The 19,784-nt window shown below is 28.4% G+C and overlaps 1 protein-coding gene across 5 annotated transcripts in view; it reads right to left on the bottom strand.

Annotated features, from left to right (window-relative positions):
* The window catches only part of LOC129961102 (E3 ubiquitin-protein ligase HUWE1-like), a 254,804-nt gene that overhangs the window by 133,885 nt on the left and 101,135 nt on the right, over positions 1 to 19,784 (bottom strand). For 4 of the 5 annotated variants that reach the window (XM_056074930.1, XM_056074931.1, XM_056074926.1 and 1 more), the window contains exons 35-41: positions 19,466 to 19,561; positions 6,824 to 7,066; positions 5,542 to 5,694; positions 5,330 to 5,448; positions 5,161 to 5,242; positions 2,828 to 2,995; positions 163 to 407 (exon numbers count right to left, since the gene is read on the bottom strand). In XM_056074930.1, the coding sequence (XP_055930905.1) occupies positions 163 to 407; positions 2,828 to 2,995; positions 5,161 to 5,242; positions 5,330 to 5,448; positions 5,542 to 5,694; positions 6,824 to 7,066; positions 19,466 to 19,561 (1,106 nt within the window). The remainder of the gene's footprint in view (positions 1 to 162; positions 408 to 2,827; positions 2,996 to 5,160; positions 5,243 to 5,329; positions 5,449 to 5,541; positions 5,695 to 6,823; positions 7,067 to 19,465; positions 19,562 to 19,784) is intronic. The other variant, XM_056074928.1, reaches the window with a different exon arrangement.

The raw sequence follows: 19,784 nt of genomic DNA on the forward strand, positions 1-19,784 counted from the left end.
AATTGTAGGAATCCACAACTTGGGGGGGGGGGGTAAAAGAAATCACACTTCAATGAGAATATTAATTATTTCATCGAAGTAAAATCATAAGTATTTTTAAAAGTAGGACACAATCTTTTAAAAAGTAGAAAAGTATTTTAGAAAATAGAACTGAATAATTACCGAACTAAATTTCTGCACTGATTCGCTTTTAATCTCTTAATAATTTTCATTTGAACAGGCTGAGTATATAAATATGACATGTCAACACTCTGTATACTACTATCAGCGGAAGACAATGAATCAGAAGATTCTTCTAAATTTAGCATATCTTTGCCTTTGAATTCAGATTTAGTTTTTTCTTTTTTCTCTTCTTTATTTTCTGTTGTCAGCATAATAGGGCGCCAATTACCAGTCTCCTCGTTTACCTAAAACGATTTATAAAAAATAAAAACATTTCTAATCTTAAATTCAATAAAAAATGTTTTTGCAAAAAAGATTAGACTAAAAATAATAAAATTTTTCATTATTATAGTAAGAAAGCATAAATTCACAATTGAGAGTTTATGAATTTAAAAAAATATAATAATTTTGACAAATACGCAGAAAAACTTTTAATTTGTACCCCATGTTATTTTGGAGAATAATCCATATAACACCTTTATTGTCTTAATATTATATTGTAGTAGTCTGTCTTTTTGCTACATTGATCACTTCTACCTTCAGTTGCTCCTATAGGGTAATGATCATCATTCGTCGGCTGTAGTAAATATCAGTTCACTCTATTTGGGTTTTTGAATTCCTACCTCTTTCTTTCTGGGAACATAACGGATATTCCCAAGTTTCTCAAAAATGCACCAAAACTTGAAAAGATCGAAAAATTATACATTATTTTTAATAGATATAATAATAACTACACAAAATAAGAATGTTTATTATTTCCAAAATATATATTCCTTTATATATTGAACTATAATATACAAATAAAAAGTACTTGTACATTTTTAAACAACTATTTAAAAAAAAAAAAGCACTACTAAAAAAAATAATATAAGCTTTTTTCACTCAGTATAGTTCTTGGCTCTGTTATGAGCAACTCCGTAACAGAAAAGGACCTCTGACCTAAAGATGAGCGACAATCGTTTTCCTGTTGAGTTGTTTTGTTCGACCGCAATTCTCCTATCGTTATTATTCTCAAGGTAGAATCTTACTAGTTGAACTATGTACGATCATGTTTTTGTGAAGATCTCTTACTACTTTTTAACATTTTTTGTCCAAACATTGAAGATTTTTCTACTAAAGCATTGTTTTATTCTTCCGAGTGCAAAAAGTTGAACAATGATTTGTCTTTATAGCTAAAACACCTTGCCATAATTATATTAACTAGTTGAATCGAATAATTTTAATTTAGTAAATGCGAAAGATCAACAGTAACGATAACACCATACATTCTCATAAAATTTAGATATTACATTAATCCAACTAGTGTGCTTTCTACGATTCTTTCAATCAGAAAACATTCCAAATTCTTAGTAAACTCTGATTTTATTGGTTTCTGTTCCTATAAATATCATCTATTTCTAATTCTACTCCCATCTTCAAATAGTCCTCATTTTCATCAATATCTCCTCCTTTTTCATGTGATATACTTTCTATCATTATACTGCTTTCTTCTAAAATTTACTCCTTCATGGCCAAGTATATAGCATGTGCATAACAAATACAATACTCGACACTCAGTTTTCCAAACATCGGTAACATAGAAAATCATTCGCTTCCCAATTTCTTTATCTATTAATATTTACCTCCTTTAAATTATTTAATTTTACAATAGATAATAATTTCACATATCTGAATCCAATGAAACAAATATAATTAATTCTTGAGAATACAAAAATGTATAAAAATCCAGTGTTTCCTAGAACGAAACTAATGTCTTTCATTTTTGCCCTAATTCATAAACTTCTAAAGATTCCAAATAAGTAATTCCTATGTAATAAAAAACTAACGAGAATAAACATATTTAGTGCCACCATCATTTTTTATTGCAAGCTCTGATGATAAGAATTCAACATTTACACCAACTAATGAACTAATCAATATTAGAATTATAACTGTTATTCAATACATATTTTTCCATTCTCAGAATACCTGCAATTAGCTTTACAGAGAAGTAGTAATTGGAAAAACAGACAACACAGAATTATCATTCCAGGGGTATGTAAATGTTAATCGCATGCCTAATTAAATACTTCTATCACTGATAAAAATTATTCTTTTTCACAAAATTAAAGGATTCAACAACATTCTTCGACCTCGTCTCCATAGAAATGAATTCACTCTCTAGAAATGCATGAGATTCTGGTATAATTTTTCTTTTCAAGGGTAATTCGCAATAAAAAAAATTTCTAGGAATAAAGATACATAATAAAGTTCATAAACATATTGCAACACCTAATCTCCTAATTAGGAACATGAAAACTTAGTTATAACAAATTCACTTATAAGTAGTAATGTGGATCTTTGAAACTAGGTTTCCTTCAGAATATTCAATCATTCTTATCCATTTTATACAAATTTTTATATGCCATGCACAATTTAAAAATGTAGAAAAGTCACATTTTTATACTCAAAAACTATACAAGGAATCAATTTTTTAAAATCAAAAATAGTATTATAACAGTGGAAAAATCAGATGCTTACAAGTCGTCAAACCATCTATTCAAAAAATCTCTTAAGCATAAATGTGTTGCAACGCAAATTATCACTTAAATGTGTTTCTCATAAATTATATAACTTTTTGTGAATCAAATAATATAAATTCCAATTTCGATTCTACAATAGTTACCTGCACCATTGTAGTTAACTGTACAGTATAATTTCTACGACCAGCACTAAAACGTAAGCTTGTCTCTCCATTTTTATATGCATCATCTATAAGTTTGTTGTTAGAAAGAGTGTAATTATTCCATTTACCACTACGATCATCGAACCACTTCCATTGTCTTTTAGGAGCCTACAATTAAGAAAAGGTAGAAAAATCAGTTTGTGTCAATTTTATTTATGGTCACATCCTTTAAAAGAAACTCGCTCTAATTTTTATTTACAATCTTATTTCAATTACAATCTTATTTCTATTTTTGTACAGATATAAAATACAATGCGGCAAAAAAATATACTATAATAACTGGAAAATGAAGTCTGCAAGAATATCAAAGAAACCAACACAAATTAAAATATTACCCGAGACAAAAATTTGTCTGAAGCCTATAAATTTCATTTCAAGGCCATACATTAAATTATAATTAAGAAGCAGGTTACAATATTTTTTAAAGGGCATTTTTCCAATTTTAAATTAGAAAACAATATGTATGTGACGACAATGACAAAGCATTATCTCAAGTACATGTATTATTCCGTTTCTCAATGAGCACAATCCTCCAAAATATATTTCCCCTTGTTCAGATAAACAATTTCATCTTATCGATTGATTAAGGAGATGTTAAGTTACACACTTTAGAATTGTATGAATGAAGCTTAAAATATTTCCTTCTCCCAAATTTAAATAAAAAAAAAAAAAAAAAAATTAAAAACAGAAACAAGACAGCCACATATAAAAAACGGGTGCTTGTTTATGACTTTCCCCCATTTTTAGAGAAAAGATGGTGCTGTTGCATCCCCTGAAATGGCATTTCCAATAAGTTTTGTCTTAATTAAAAGTGATACGCGATGCACGATTCCAGCACAGATAACCTGTTTCTCTTATTAAGAAAAGAAACGATTATTCTGTGACTGTCTACATTAGGTTTCAAGTGATTATTACAAATCTAGAATAAGATTAATAAATGGTTTAATACACAATTAATCTAAATCCGAAATTATCATAAAAAAGTTAAATGTTAGATAAAATAATCTAATAAATAACACCATTAAAAAAGCAGGGAGTACTTCAACCCTGGAACCCGAAAAGAAAAATCACCACTGAAAGAAAATATGAATTTCAAAGCGACTGCAAGATGCAAAAGAAATATTTAAATATCAAAAAATAAATTCCACACAAAGGTTCTCATTAATTTTCAAATAAATATACTGAATAATGCTGTCATCACTTATCACCAATTACGAAGTATTTCTTCCTTAATGATTTGTGCAGTTTTTCTATTTATGCTTTTCATTGAATCATGAGATTAATCACAAAATTTGAGTTCACTTTCTTAGATGGAATTGCGTAATTCTAGAAATATGTATAAACAATAAACGTTTCTATCTATAATACCTTTCTATCTAGAATTCAAGAAAGAAGAATGGAAATTATGGAACAAAATAGTCCATAAAATCGCGAATTCCAAATAGGATCGCGGTTGTACTATATTAACAGTAATTACTATAATAACTGTATTATATTAAAAATGCATACTTGTTCTAAAACTTGCCAATCAATTCTCTTCAATGTGTAAAGAAAAGATTTATTGTATGTACAATTTAAAATCAGTGATGCAGTAAAATGCCTTTTGCTATTTAAATCAAGTAGTATGTTATATACAGAATTTAAATTATAACATTATTCAATGTTAATATTTTAATTTTTATTCATAATAATTTAATTCTTGAGCCTAAAATTAATTTTTTTTACCGCAAAATAACTTATGTAGTCAATTCTTTTCTTGCATAAGTTTTAAATACGGCGCCACATACTTTTTCTGCATGAATTGGCATTTTTCAAACTTCCATTTTTTGAAATTGATAATGAATGAACAATAACAATTAAATGCAGTATGAACATAAGAGGTAATCCATGGCCAACCCAACATTTTTCTATTTTTTTAAAATACATAAATGGGCAAGACATGAATTTAAATGAATCTTGAAACACAAACACACACACACACACACAAAGAATTAATTACCCAATAGCTTTGACTTCTACTTTTGAGAGCAAAACATTAAATAATTCATTTGGCTTACTCAGAGTTTAATAACGAATATTTCACTAATTATTGACTATGTCAGGTAGAGAATAACTCTAAAGTGCATTGAAAAAAAAATTAAACTACTATTCAGTTAAGTGGTTAGGATAGCTTTTACATATTCTCAAGTTAACCTGCCTCAGTTTATAGGAAAACTAAAATATTGTAAATTTCTGCTCATAAAATTCTCTAAATGAAAAAAAATGATAATTACCATAAGCAAAGGCGATTTTCTTTTTGACATAATTGCAGCTTTCTCATATTCATCAATAATTAAAACCACAAATGGCAGCCACCTAAAAATTAAAAAAGAAAAAAAAATTAACTAATTTTACAGAAAAATGTCCGTTACATGAAACTTTGGCCAAAAACATTAAACATACTTTGGAGTAGGTTCATCTTGTAAAAAATTCAAACATGAAGCTGTCAATTCTAAGATAGAGATGAATGTTCCAATGATTTCTTTGCTTTCTATTGCAGCAGCAGTAGGTAATTTCATTTCCTGAAAAATGGATTAAATGCATATTTCAATAATGTAGTTATTTAAAGTGAAATCTGGAAGATTGTTTCATCTGGAAGAAAAAAAATAACTTACTTCAAATATTAGGGTAAGTAAATGTAATCGCACAGCAAAATTACATTCAACAGGCATCCATGGAAACTTAGAACCAATGCCCCATCCCTTACGCTCAACGGGAATTTGTTCAGGATTTAAACGCTTCAGAAGAAAATACATTTTAAAATGAACCTATAAAAATATAATTAAAAATGTTAAATCAATTTAACAATCAACAATTAATTTGAATGAAATAAATTCAATTTGCTGCAATAACTATTTAAAAAATGTACATTTTATTTCAAAACGGAAATTCAGTTAAACAGAAAATAGCAAAATATATAATATTCATTGCAACAATAAAACTAATTTAATGCACCATTATAAATAGTCTATCAAAACATTTTGACTCACTTAAGCCATCAAACACAAATAAAGCATACATAAAATGTATCAAAAAATGTTCTCTTACAAAAAGTGCAGATCTAAAATCAAATCTGAGAGCTCTTGGGAGAATTATTATCATAATACTGCTTAAACCCACCATAAAAGACAGTACTGTCAAAAATTAAGGAAAGAAACAAATCAATACAACAAAAAGTATTTAAAAAAAAGGACTAAAAGAAAACATATCCAAAGGATAAGAAAACCTCCTTATTTCTAACAAAAATTTATCAAATTCAGAATAAATTACATGGCTTGTTATTAAAACAGGAATGCTAATGTTAAATATATCTAACCATAAAATCAAACAATGTTTGTACTATAAGAGGCACCTAAAAGATCGAACAGCATACACCGAGTAGTACTGGTGATCAAAGCGCAAATTTATTTAAATTATGTAGTTTAAAAAAAAATCTTTAAATTATATAGAAAACACCAAAATTAAAAATAGCTTTGAAGTAAAATGCAATTAAAAAATTTTTCAGAGGACAAGAGGTATCTTTTAAAAAATAAGAAATACTTAAAAAAAAAAATGGTAAACATTGATTAAAAATTGCTTTGGAGTTGAAGAAAACATACCAACTTCTTACATTAAGCAATAAAGAAACAATTGAATACATTCAGTTAAGGCAATGAAGCAGTAGGTAACTGTCTGACAATTACCTAATAAAGAAATATGCACTTTCAAATTATTTAAAGTATGGCATTTATGCTAAAACACAATAATATTTAAAAAATAAAATGAAAAAAGATATTATTAATGGTGTGTAAGATAATTTACATTCATTATCACGATCATGTAAGATAGTCGCATTCATTATTTATCAAGAATATAAATGCTACTGATCTAATTTACATTCATTAAGAAATATTGTACCTCGTTAATCAATCGTTGAATCAAAAACCGATTACGCCAATTTTCTCCATTCCTGGCAGCAACAGCTATTAACAAATCGCAGCAACGATAAACTGTTTCAGGCAATGCATCAGCCAACTTTAAACACCCATCAACAACTTTTTCAGTAAACTTGTCAATTAATTGAGAAGATAAAGGTTCTTCTTTATGCTGCACATATTCCAGTTCCTTCTGCTCATCTGTTTTATTTTGCTCACTTTCATTCTAAAAAAAAGAAAAGAAAAAACAGTTACTGAAAAATATCCAATTCATAATTTGTTTATATTAAAATGCAGCTAAACACAGGAGAGGACTTTATGATAAAAATTAAAAAAATCTTGTAATGAAAATGATACATCCCAGCTCCTTATTCAAGGAGTCGAAGAAGCCAGGCTAGTGAGAAAGGGGTAATCTTTTAAATTCACTTACATCTTAAAATAATCGAGTAACTAGTCCCTTGATACTGCTTCAGCTAGTCATCTAAGGGTTACTTATGGAGATAATATAGTATACAAAAGTGAGACATACATTACACAGCAGCTTCAGTTAGCAGCAGAAGTCATAATAACAGTGATAATCATGCCCCCCCCCCCCCGCTTTTCCACATAAAAGTTTTAACATGTTTTCTCTTATTTGAGGTCCAACAAACAATTTTCCTTTCTCAGCATTTTTAACATTATAGTAATTAATTCCAATTATACGTTTCTCTCTGTCCTGTCTGTATCAACATGATTTTTTAACGAGTTCAAAATTATGAATGTCATCAGACACATAAAGAACTAAACAAATTTCTGGAAAAGCAGTATAAGGTAACATTTATTAACTGTTTATTGTTTTTCATTTCAAAAAAACAATAACAAACTTCTTGAGTATAAATACAAAGTAATCTAAAAAAATTCTTATTTACTTTTATAGGTCTTTTTCAGGTCAAAACTTCTAATGGTGATATGACAGTACACAATATTTTAATTGACAAACTAACCTCTTTAAAAAGAGCAATAATCATAGAAGAAAGTATGTTACAAAATAAAAAAAGGTTGAAAAAGGTCCTTGCTTTTCTACCAGAATAAATCTGAGCGATAAAATAGCCATATTTTTGTTTACTTCAAATTTTTAAATTTCAAATGAAAAACAGCAAAATTCATGAAAAATTCATGTAGGTTTGTTTGTTTTTTGCAGCATGATATATCAATATCACTTACATTACTTCATATATTCCACATATGATAATATTTGTATTTTCAGTTTTGATATCAATTTTTAGTCAAATTGTTCCCTGCCCTAAAGCCAGAGGAAGAATTGCTGATGTAGAGCACGATTATTGAAAAGTATAGAATGGATAACATCAGATATAAAAGAAACTCGAAAAACAAGCAGTTCTTAAAAAAGCTACTAGCTTCCAGAAAAAGCTTCAAAATTTTGGGAAAATAAACAGCTAGAATACAAAAATATACTTCAGAAACTTCCAAGTGCCTGGAAAATTAAATGATGCATTATAAGAATATATTCAAGGGAAGAAAAAAAAATAAAATAACAAGAAGTAATCAGTACACAGAGGGAATAGTAAATTTTATTCTAAAATATAGACTTTATAAGCACTTTTAATGAGAAAATAATAACCATTATTAATGGTACCATTATGGTACTGTTACTATCAAATTCACTGTTGTCCAAGAAAATATTCATCTTTATACGAATATATAGAATAACACCAGTAATTAGAGGATATCTTTCATAGATAATGCTATAAAAAATTTCGTTAAAGTTTCTTATGAAAGATCTTACTAATGGAAATTCCTTCATATATAAAATTACTTTATCACACTGCAATTAACTGCATTTCGAAAAAAAAGAAAAACACCAATATACTACTATTTCATTAACATTTTAATTCTTAAAAAGGTTAAATATTTCAAAAAAAATAAAAATAAAAGAGATTATTTTAAAAAATCAGAAATTTTCTCATCTAAAACGTTTCAATTCATTCAGTTTTTTCATTAAAAGCACTGATTGTTTTTAAAACTTCAACACAAAAAATAAGCACCTAGAAAGGGGGGCGGAATTTTAAGGTCCTAGTAAAAAAGCCGTTAAAATATGCAGGATGGAGATGGAAAATGCGGCAATAACTAATGAATACATTAAATTACATGAATATAATGTTAATTTTTTACACTGTCTTATAATTCTGATAAAAAATTTTGAATTGCATTTTTTAAAATTTTAATAAATTTTAGATTGAATTTTTATTCATAATTTCCAACAATATTTTTATCCAAAATTTGTTTCCTCTACTGTTTATTTTGGTGCAAAATATTGCAATTTTACAGGAAATGTTACTTTAATCATCGTAATAATATCCAGACTTATTGTGTTCTTTAATTTCTGTGTTTATTTCTAATAATTATTTATTGTTGAAAGAAGATCATACATGTATTTATATATACAGACAAATGAAAGATAATAACAGAATACAATTGGGAGTAAGTTGAAAGTGCCTACTATTTCAAAACACTGGAATATTATTTGGGCATAAAAACTTTATAATTAGTAAATTTGCTCAGTTTCTGATTAAATTTTTAACAAATGTAAATTTTAACTCTTATGTGATAACTTATGCAGTTCTTGCTAATAACACACTTCAAAGTATATGTATTATCTTTTGATTACTAGGAATTTTTTATTTATTATCACATATATGTTAATTCAATTATGGCATTTACTAACTTAATATCCATTGCTAATGATACTTGTACTATCATATGCGTAACATTTTTCTTACTTGCTGTATTTTAATGTATCGTGCAAAACAAACAGTAAAATAAGTTTGATTGATTGAACAATAAAATGAATTTATGCAAAATATTCTTGAATCATAATTTTAAAAAAAAGAAGTGGGTAATAAAAATGAATTACTCAAAAAGATTCAATAAAACAAAAACAATGTTAAAAATGACAAAAACTAAACAAAAGATACACCTCATTAAGAAACTATGGTCATCTATAAACTTTATACATTATATTTAATCCCTTTACTTTCTTATTTTTTTAGCCGAAAGTTCAGGGTTCTTTTAGGCTCCAATTCACTGTTTCTATTTTTTTTTACACTATTTTTCATTCATTTACTTATAGTTTTCTTTTGATTCTTTCAGCTGATATTCTTTTGCATAATTCCTTGCCATCTATATCCTTTTCTTTATACTGTTCATATTTACTTAATGAATTTCTCACACTTAAAATCAATTGTTTTTACAATTTCAAATTACATATTGAACTATTTGTATGAATGTTGTCAAAAAAAAAATTTTTCAATTAACTTTTGTTCTTTTATATTCTCCACATAAACATTCCTTCCTCATCAAAAATTTTATCTCAATAAAACCATTACAATGAGAAAGTATTATTATCATCTTCAATAATAATATGACATCCCTGCAGGTTTTAAGTTGAGGGCATGTTCAACCAAAATTTATTCACAATTTGTTTAAGAAAAGAGAAAACTGATGTTTCCGAAAATTTCATTATTTTTGCAAAACAAACTGTTAGCAACAATCATCAACTTATCGCTCTTCCTGCGATAATGAAATTTCAAAAAGTCGCCATATCTTTGAAAGAAAGCTATCCAGGGTTGCTGTTGCTGTGCGCGTTTTGGCGACATTAGGCTTCGGATTAAGTGAAATAATGGTACTTTTTAATCAGCAGTGAAGGATTAGCGAATAAAATTAGCGACTGAATGGCTCGAATGAAATTTCCTAAAAAACACGCTTTTCTTCCAAAAAAAAGTATAAACAGATGCTTATTTTCTTCTCGTAAGTTAGAAGCGCACTCATAGTGTTGCAATGCCAATTTGGTTTTGGTGCTACATTTGGTCAGTTTTCGCTCTTACACCGTTACTTAATAAGTACCGAAATGATACGTGAAATCGCCGCTCGCGAAATGCTACCGCGCGGAAGTTTTATCTGATCCTTAGATATCTTGCTAATTCCCCAGACATTTACCTGAAATCCCCAATTTTCCGGTTCTGTCGCCACCCTGTCTTTGCTCATCATTTTATATTTTACAGTCTAAACTGAAAAACTGAACTAAAATTAAATGAAAAATCTTTCACTATCATTTTTTTCTGGTGTTTTATCTATTAAGTTCGATATGATTTTGAATGCAACTCAACATGAAGATCATGAAAGAAATTAGTTAAAGCTGATAACACCTTACTAGCACCAAGACAAGCATTCTATACATAGTGAATAATATGTACATATACATACATAGTATATACATAGTGAATCTATGGGAATAAATCTACCTGATTCATCAACAGAAGATAGCAATTTTAAATCAAATTCATACCAATGAATTTCCAGAATATAAGCCTCCTCATCCTCAATTCTTGTCAAATGTTTTTTGCCATAAAAAATGACAGCTTCAGTAGCCTTCCTCTAACAGTTGGATCAAATGAGGAGATGTAAAGATAATCCTCTTATTATAAGGAATATACTCATTACAAAAATGCACAAAACTTTTCTATTAAAATTAACCTCTTGTTTATACTTTCCCAACAGATTTATCAGTTTCTTTTTCAGCAAGTATTCAAGCTACTTTTCTCAATCTCGTCATTTTCAACTGATATTGAAAAAATTTGACATAACTGACAACTTCAAAATTGACAAATAATTTTCAACTGGGCAGATATACTAATAATATTCAAAAAGTTATATAAAAAATAATTATATATGTTATTATGACACTCTATACATAAAAAAAAATTATGAACAGTTGTAGTGACATAAAAAAAAGCATGAGATGTAAATAATATAGAAATAAAGTATAAAAATTTAAAGAATCAGACAATAGTAGATAATGATCTATGTCATAATAAAAGATAATTTAAGAGTTGAAGAACTTTCAATGATGGATAAAAAAAATTAAGCATAATGACATATGAAATGAATACAATAACACATCAAAATCAACTCAAACTCAGAAGACATCATTTCGAAAGAATGAATAAGTGCATATAGAATGATATTGAAAAAGTTTTAAAAATTTAAAACGAAATATTGACAAATTTTGACTACTGATCAGCTACCTGCAGTAGAAACAGAATTTAAAGCATACTCAAAACACTACAGAAACTATACACTGACATTCCAGATAAATCAAATGTTCAAAGATTAACAACCAGCAACAGACTTTTAATACCCACTTTCACTAAAACAAAATATGAAAAAACATCACCAGCCTTTTCATATACAGTACACACCCGATTATCCGCGGAATTGGGTGGCGCGGCCGCCGCGGATAACAAAAATCGCGGATAATTCGAAAAAAGCTAAAAACGGGTATAGCAAAAAAGAAAACAGTCATTCCAACTTTGAAAAATCGTTTTATGTACAATAAAACGTAAAATAAACAGCAGGAAATGTTTAACTAACGCTTAATATTTTAGTATATCACTCAAAACTAACCTAAAATGCATTTTGTTAATGAAAACAGAAAAGTGCTTTGTATTTACGAGAGGCGTCAAGAAAACACAGAAAAATGAATACATATGTACTGTTTTAATACTGTAATGTATTATGTAATTACAAAAGCATAACTGTAAAACTGCACCTTTTTGAAAAAAATCAGTCAAAAAAAAAACAAAAAAAAACTGTGCAGTAGGCGCGGATAAGCCGCTCGCGGATAATCGGGAGTCTACTGTATCTTCTATTAATTTAATATCACATAGAATGTTAAACAAGCTATCTCCTTCATATTCTCAAAACTGCTTTCAGCACATAGTTGATATGGAAAAATTGCAACCTTTCATAACAAATGACAGAATTTGCAGCTGCACAAAATGTTTACTCATTATTAAACAGCACTTAATAAGATGTTGATGAAGATTGATACTGACTTTATAACAAAGTAAAATGTAAAGGTTTTACATTTGATTTACTTAAAAATTGACAATAAAAAATGTTATTCATTTTAACACTAATTACAAATAATTGATATGGAACAATAATTGTGAAATCATTAAATATAGAAATGTTTTCATATGTAATAAGAAGACTGATAAGATAAGACTTAGACACTAATAAAATTCAATGAGTTTGAAGGCTATATGACTTCATTTCACTGCATTATAAGTGCTTCATTGATTTTAAGACAATATTTACCTGAATATGTTTGTATTTGAAATAATTTACTTACTGGAATGTTTAAAGAATAATATTCTTAACAGTTAAAATATTTTCATACAAAAATTGGATAAAAATGGACACTCATTTCACAGAACATAATACATGCCTTAAATAATAGACACTTAGCGCCTTTGCAAGTTATATATAAGCATTTAGCTTATAATAAGCATATAATAAGAATTCTTAAAATAGGAAGATAAGATTTATTTACTAAGTAAATTTGACATTCTATAAACGTAATTGAGTCAGAAGGGGAAAAAACACCTTCAGTCCTCTGAAAATTAATATTGTCTATAATTGTCTTTTTAATATATGCATTTAATATAAGCAATGCAGCTTAAGGTCTGATATTCTAGAAATAGACATAGAAAAGTACATTTCTTTTTATTTAACTTAGTACTATAATGAATTACAATTTTGAAAGGATAAAACCTCACACAAAAAAAAGGATGGCACAGGAAAAATTTGACAATAAAATTGTCATTTATTATTGAATATATTTTCGAGGTTCATAAATTTTATATATAAATTTAAAAAATATTTTTCATTTTGCCATTGTAACAGGTTATGAAAAAAGAAGTGCACATTTCTGTCTAAAATTCAGAAAATTGTGAGACTGGCTTGCGGAGCTTTGCGAGATTGAGTCATTTTTTGATGCCAAATAGCACAGACTATTTTACTGATTTGCAATATTTTTGCAACAACGTTGACCTTTGTACAGAACAATCAAAACCAGTTAAATAGGCACCGCTGTATGATCCGTATGAACGCAATCAAGTAGTTTACAGCAGTCAAAGGAATCTGCCACAACAACCTCATGAGAACATATTCATGATACTACGCACCCTGATAATTGGAAAAAACCTACCCTTGCTTTCCTGTAGCATCTGAGGAAAATAAAATGTTCTAATATTGAGAGTAGTCCTAATGGCCACAGTACAACTTTTCCAATATGAGGTATGTCCCATCATTAGAATGGAGGAAGCAAGCCCCATACCATTACTTACCCATCAAGAAAGCAAAAATCAATTAACATACCAGAAGTTTCCTGATAAAGCCCTTAGCAAGGCTTTTAAATGCAAAAAGGCACTATAAATCGTGCATGATCCGATAAAAATACCAGTATAAGAATGGTAGAAAACTATGCCATTCTTTAAAATCATCATGTTATTAGCTTTTCACTTAAAGCAGGTATGGTTCTAATTCCCAGAAGGTAAGGAGAAAAAGCTTGCTTCTCAACAGGATAGAAAACTCAGCAAATATATTAAGTAAAATTATATGGAGCACAAAACTATGATTTGATTTCCAAAAGAGGCACGGTTATTTAATCAGACTTGTGTAGGTCAAAATGCAACCAAAATTCTTCTATATAAATCCCTTAATTCTTATAAATTTACTTTATAACGAATTCGCACTTTTCATCGCTTCTTTTATAGATTCAAATAGGGATTTCACAAAAAATATTACAGAAACCTTTCCAGCTACCCAATATTTCGATATATAATATTTTTCCTAACCACCACAATATGTTAAACAAATCATGGCAAAATAGCAATTTTTGAAAATGGTTTAAAGATGAAGAGTATATAAATTATCTATCTTGGTGAATTAAAAGTGAACCTAATAAAAGGGGCTAATTAGGAGATCACTCCTAGATGTGGTAGCTGTAGCTCATCATTCAGAAATGAGAAGGGCAACAAAAGATATTTCACAACAAAATACAATTAAAATGCAGCTTTTATTAAAGAGATTTAACTTTAAATAGCCTCAAAATTTTAGTTATATTTCAGAAAACTATCAACAGATTCTTTCCAACAGCAACTTTTAATAAAAAAAATATGGATGTAAATTATCAATAAAATATATCAATAAAAATCAAATAAAAGCTAACAAGAAAAAATAAAAGGGCAAAGTTGAACCTTGCATGAAAGACTGGTTCAGCTCAGCTTGCATACGTTGAATTTATTAATTTTCTGCCTTTATTTTTCTTCTCAGTTTCACTGTTAATTGAATTCTTAATAACAAAAAATAATAGAACAGGTTTACAAATAAAAACAGAAAATTGAAAAATAATTTTAAGGGATGTAACCCAAGTGGAATTGGACTCCATTCAAATGAAATTTTAGAAGGTATGTATTTTAGGTTTAAAATGGTCAGATATGGCTATGTTCCCCCAAACATATGGTGGACGTGAACAATAAAATTATAATCAGAATGATTTAAAAGGATCTTCTTAAATGAACAGAATAAAAAATTAAAGGCACTGGCAATATTTAAGGATTAACACAATATAATCAAAGTGAAAACAAAGCTCTTATTTCAGCAAGTCAGCAGAGAATTTAATATGCCAGCAGTTCTAACCACTAAGTTATGCATCACATGATTATTTATAACCATATTCAAAATGCTTGTGTTTGTATAAACATTGAGAGATTTTGAATTCTTTACGACAGGAAACAGACAGATCAATCATATCAAAATGCATTGTGTGCAACAGATATTCACCAAAGAAATTTGATACTATCAACAGCTTCTCTTTCAGAGAACCAAATAACAGAGGCTGCAGAGTAGATCTGGCAGGCCCACTGTTTCCCAAAGGGTAAGAAAAACTATGAAATTTCTATTCATTATCACTATTTACTGAGCAGTGCATCTGAAATTCGTGACATCTTTATTTAAAAAAACACTTTGGCTCGCTCTTCGTAATTTTATAGCTAACAAAGGAAAGTATGACATTATCTACTGATAATGTTACAAATTTTATTAAAACATCAAACTGGCTTGTGGCCTTAGATTGGGACCATATTGAAAATGATACTGCTTTTCATTTGATAAAATGGGAAAATTTATCTACTGCTTCATGGTGGGGCATTTGAGTACAGATTAATTAGAGCGTATGAAGCATACAAGGAGATGACAAGTGTTCTCCAGAGCTGCACGCATATCATTAATTATCAGCCTATAACAGAAGGGCTGAATTCTCAAATAAGCAAAGTAGACAACTGTCTAGAGGTCCTGCAACTTTTTTCTTCCTGAATTGCCTCAAAAACTTTTGTGTGTGCGTGTGTGAGGGGAGGGGGCTGTACTTGCAGGTTAATCTAATTTATGCTTTCATTTGATTTACAAGATCATCCATTCAATCAAATTCAAATTACGATTAAGAATCATTTGAATTTCAGAACATTAATTCTAGGACTTCTTTTAAGTTTTAAAATTTAATTATAGAACAGTGTGATCCAGGCTTTTCCGTAATTATCAGACCATCTTTCATATCAATAACTGGCAAATTTTGTATTAAGAAAATTTAGACCATGTTTAAAAATTCTTTTCAATACTAAATATTTTTTGTACAAGTTCTTGAATCCAATATCTGAACCTAATTAAAATGTTGTGGTTATTATTATTAATAAAATACGTATTATTAACTCTACTTATATAGATTAAAATAAAATAATTCCGCCTCCTCTAGTTTTGGAAGTTGAAATGACGGGCACCAAAACTTTCATTGCTTATGGCCTCTAATGGGGCTTAGTCAGGAACTGCTTCCTTTGTTCAAATCCATGCTTCTGAAATATATTAAAAATTATTGGCGTTTAGACTAGGAACGCCGTTGAACATATTAGTTTGAATAAATGAGTCAAATATTAACAAACTATACAAAAGAAATTTCAAGCTCAAGATCCAAGCCCACTTTTCGTAAAAGATTTGACTGCAGCTGACAATATAAACACCTGACGTATAAAGGACCACCTGGAAAAGCTAATAAAATTGATTTGGGGGAGAGAGGATATTACAAGTGTTTTGGAAATTCAAACAGTAAGAGGCGAATTATTTGTGTCGATTCAATGCCAAAAACATTTATAAATATGCTGTGTATCCATTCTCATTAAAATGTTTGGAAAGCGATCAGAGGTGAATCCACCAAGTGTCCTCAAGATCAAGACTATTCCAAAATCAAAAACCAAGAAGACAAGAGGTGATGTCTTCAAAATATCTTAAAACATTTGACTACTGAAGTTATATACAAAATAGGGTTTTTTTTTTTTTTTTTTTTAAGTAAAATTCTTTATAAGTTAACATCTGATACATGTTAACTTAGTTGGAGGATGTTAGGGTATTATTGTATTTTTTTTCTTTTTGCATTTACAAGCTGTAGATTGGCAAGTGTATTTTGTGAATGACCATGTTGTTATTAATTTCAATTTGAGTTAAAAAAAATTCTGAGGAATCCTTTTTGTAAATATAGTGTATGCTTTTTAATAAATCCGAGGTATAATTTTCTTTCAAAAGAGTCAATATGTTACACCACAATTGCTATTGATAAGTGTCCTCGTACAGTTGAAAAAAATGGGAAAACTGAAAAATATGAAAACAAAATACATTCCATTTAAGCATCAATGATAGTAGACATGTAAAACATTTGAGGGAATGATGCTAAATATTCTGAATTTTTAATTAGAGAATTCTTTAACATGCTATTTTAATATTACTTTCCAATACTAATTATTATATACTTTAGCTCATAAGCATGCATTCCTCTTTTAAGGAAAAAAAATGTATAAAATAACCACACAAAAAAAAGCCATTTATATAAATTTTTTTCAAAAAACAAAAATATTATTAACCATCCTACAATGATCACTGTTTATGACCAGTTAAATCTTAATGAGAGATAGGGTTATAAAATCTTGATTTAATGGCACAGACAGATGGGTGTGTAGCTAAAGACATTCCATATAAAAATAATATAAATAACATAGTTTGAAATCTATTCAGTAAGCATTATAAAAAGTGCCATTTACAATAATTAAAAGCTGAAGTTCTCAAAGCAACAAATTTGTCAATAGAACCCTTCTTTCACTTGCCTTTCAACTGTAATAAAGCATACAAATAGTATTTCAATAATTATTTGAAAGACCACTACTGTCCGCCTGATGATCAGGCTAAAGCATACATGCAAAGTATCATTTAATGGGGAAATAAATTTATTAAATCAATTTATTTCCTATATGCAATTACATTTCTCATTCACATAAAATTGCCATCAAGCAAACCTGAATTTATTACCCCCCCCCCCATTTTCCTTTCTTCAAACTGCTTAACAGCAGGCCTAACAATATTCGCCTTTCTAAATGTTTTTGAAGCTCGCCTCATGCGTTCTTCGGTCTCAGCTTCATTTTAAAGTAATTCAAGAATCAAATCATGTTCATTTTAGGTAAGATCATTTGTACTATGTTCTTCCCTTAATATATGGTTTATACAGCAACAATTACCTGATAATCATCTAATATATGTATTTCTCCCAAGTAAGGCACATTTTACAAGTGTGAATAGTTGATTAATATTTGTCTGGAATGACTCCCAAAATTTCTAGTCTACGAAGTTTACTCTCTAGCAAGTCATACAGATTTCTGAAACATTTATTAGAAGTATTCTGCTTTTGAACAAATCAAAGACACTCTTCAACATATACTTGAATAAGCAGATCACATTTCCCTAAACATTCCTTTAACTGCAGTACTGTCTTTTTATAACTGTCACCCCCTGTAGGAAAGGTCTTAAGCAATTCATTAGCAATTGCCTGCGAGCGATACACAAATTTATCATGATGATCTAAAATTGGGTCTCTATCCATCTAGCAAAATTAGCCCTGGAAGCTTATGTAATTTCTAAGCTCTTCATTTATAATAGAATAGTGTAAATTATTCTGATGAGAAATTTTACAATTTCAGACAAAATCTTTCTCTTTTGATATATTAAGTTGTTTTATCTTTAAACATTGACAACAAAAAATACACTTTCCTGACTCATCTATTTTTCTTTTGCATTTATTTTCTTCAGACTCTGAAAATAACAACATTTTCTACAATATTTATTTATAACATTACCATATTTTTAGCTTTCAAAAATATTTCTTCAGCATCCTTAGAGGTTTCTTTTTTTAGTATTTATAACAAGCTACAAGCTTAATTTTTCTTTAATGCTTCTATAGACCATATGCTATTCTTGCAGTATTTATTTGAAATAACAGACTTTAAACAAAACAGAAAATAATCAGTTCAGAAATACAAAGAAATTAATTATTCATTATGAATCCACATCTTACCAACAGAAGACATGTTTTCACTTTGAATTGGCTGATAATTCTTATATTCATTAATTGCAGGCAATTCGTCAACGTCCTTTTAAAAGTTCACAAAAAAGACACTTACCAATAGCAATTGTAGTGTTAGATTAAAACTCTATTGTCAGAAAAACACAGCCCAGAGCTATTAAAATGCACAAACTACAGATACAAAAAAAAAAAAAAAATGTATAGAAGTTCTGTCTCAAATTAAAATTAATAACATCACGTTTGTTCCCTAAAAACGGTTGCCAACCAACACCTTTTAAATACAAAACAACAATAATATCCTAACAATAACACAATTAGCAACATTACCTGATTAGTGGACACCAAAACATTGTCTCCCAATGACATTGCTATTGCACGTAACATCTGATCTTCCTCTGACATTTCCCAGTCCATTCCCAAAGCCTAATAAAAATTATTTATATTATTCTTAATTTTGCAGGTAACACAATTATGTTGCAATAAAAATTCCTCAAGAAAAAAAAAGGATAAAAAAGTTGTTCCAAATTTCTTTAAAAAAATACAAAACAATTCAGAAATTAACTGATTAAAAAATATTAAATAAACAATTCAATGTGTCAATCTTAGTTAGAATACCATGTTTAATAAATAAAAGAAAAAAATTTCA

This window comes from Argiope bruennichi, chromosome X2, assembly GCF_947563725.1.
Source record: "Argiope bruennichi chromosome X2, qqArgBrue1.1, whole genome shotgun sequence".
NCBI lineage: Eukaryota > Metazoa > Arthropoda > Arachnida > Araneae > Araneidae > Argiope > Argiope bruennichi.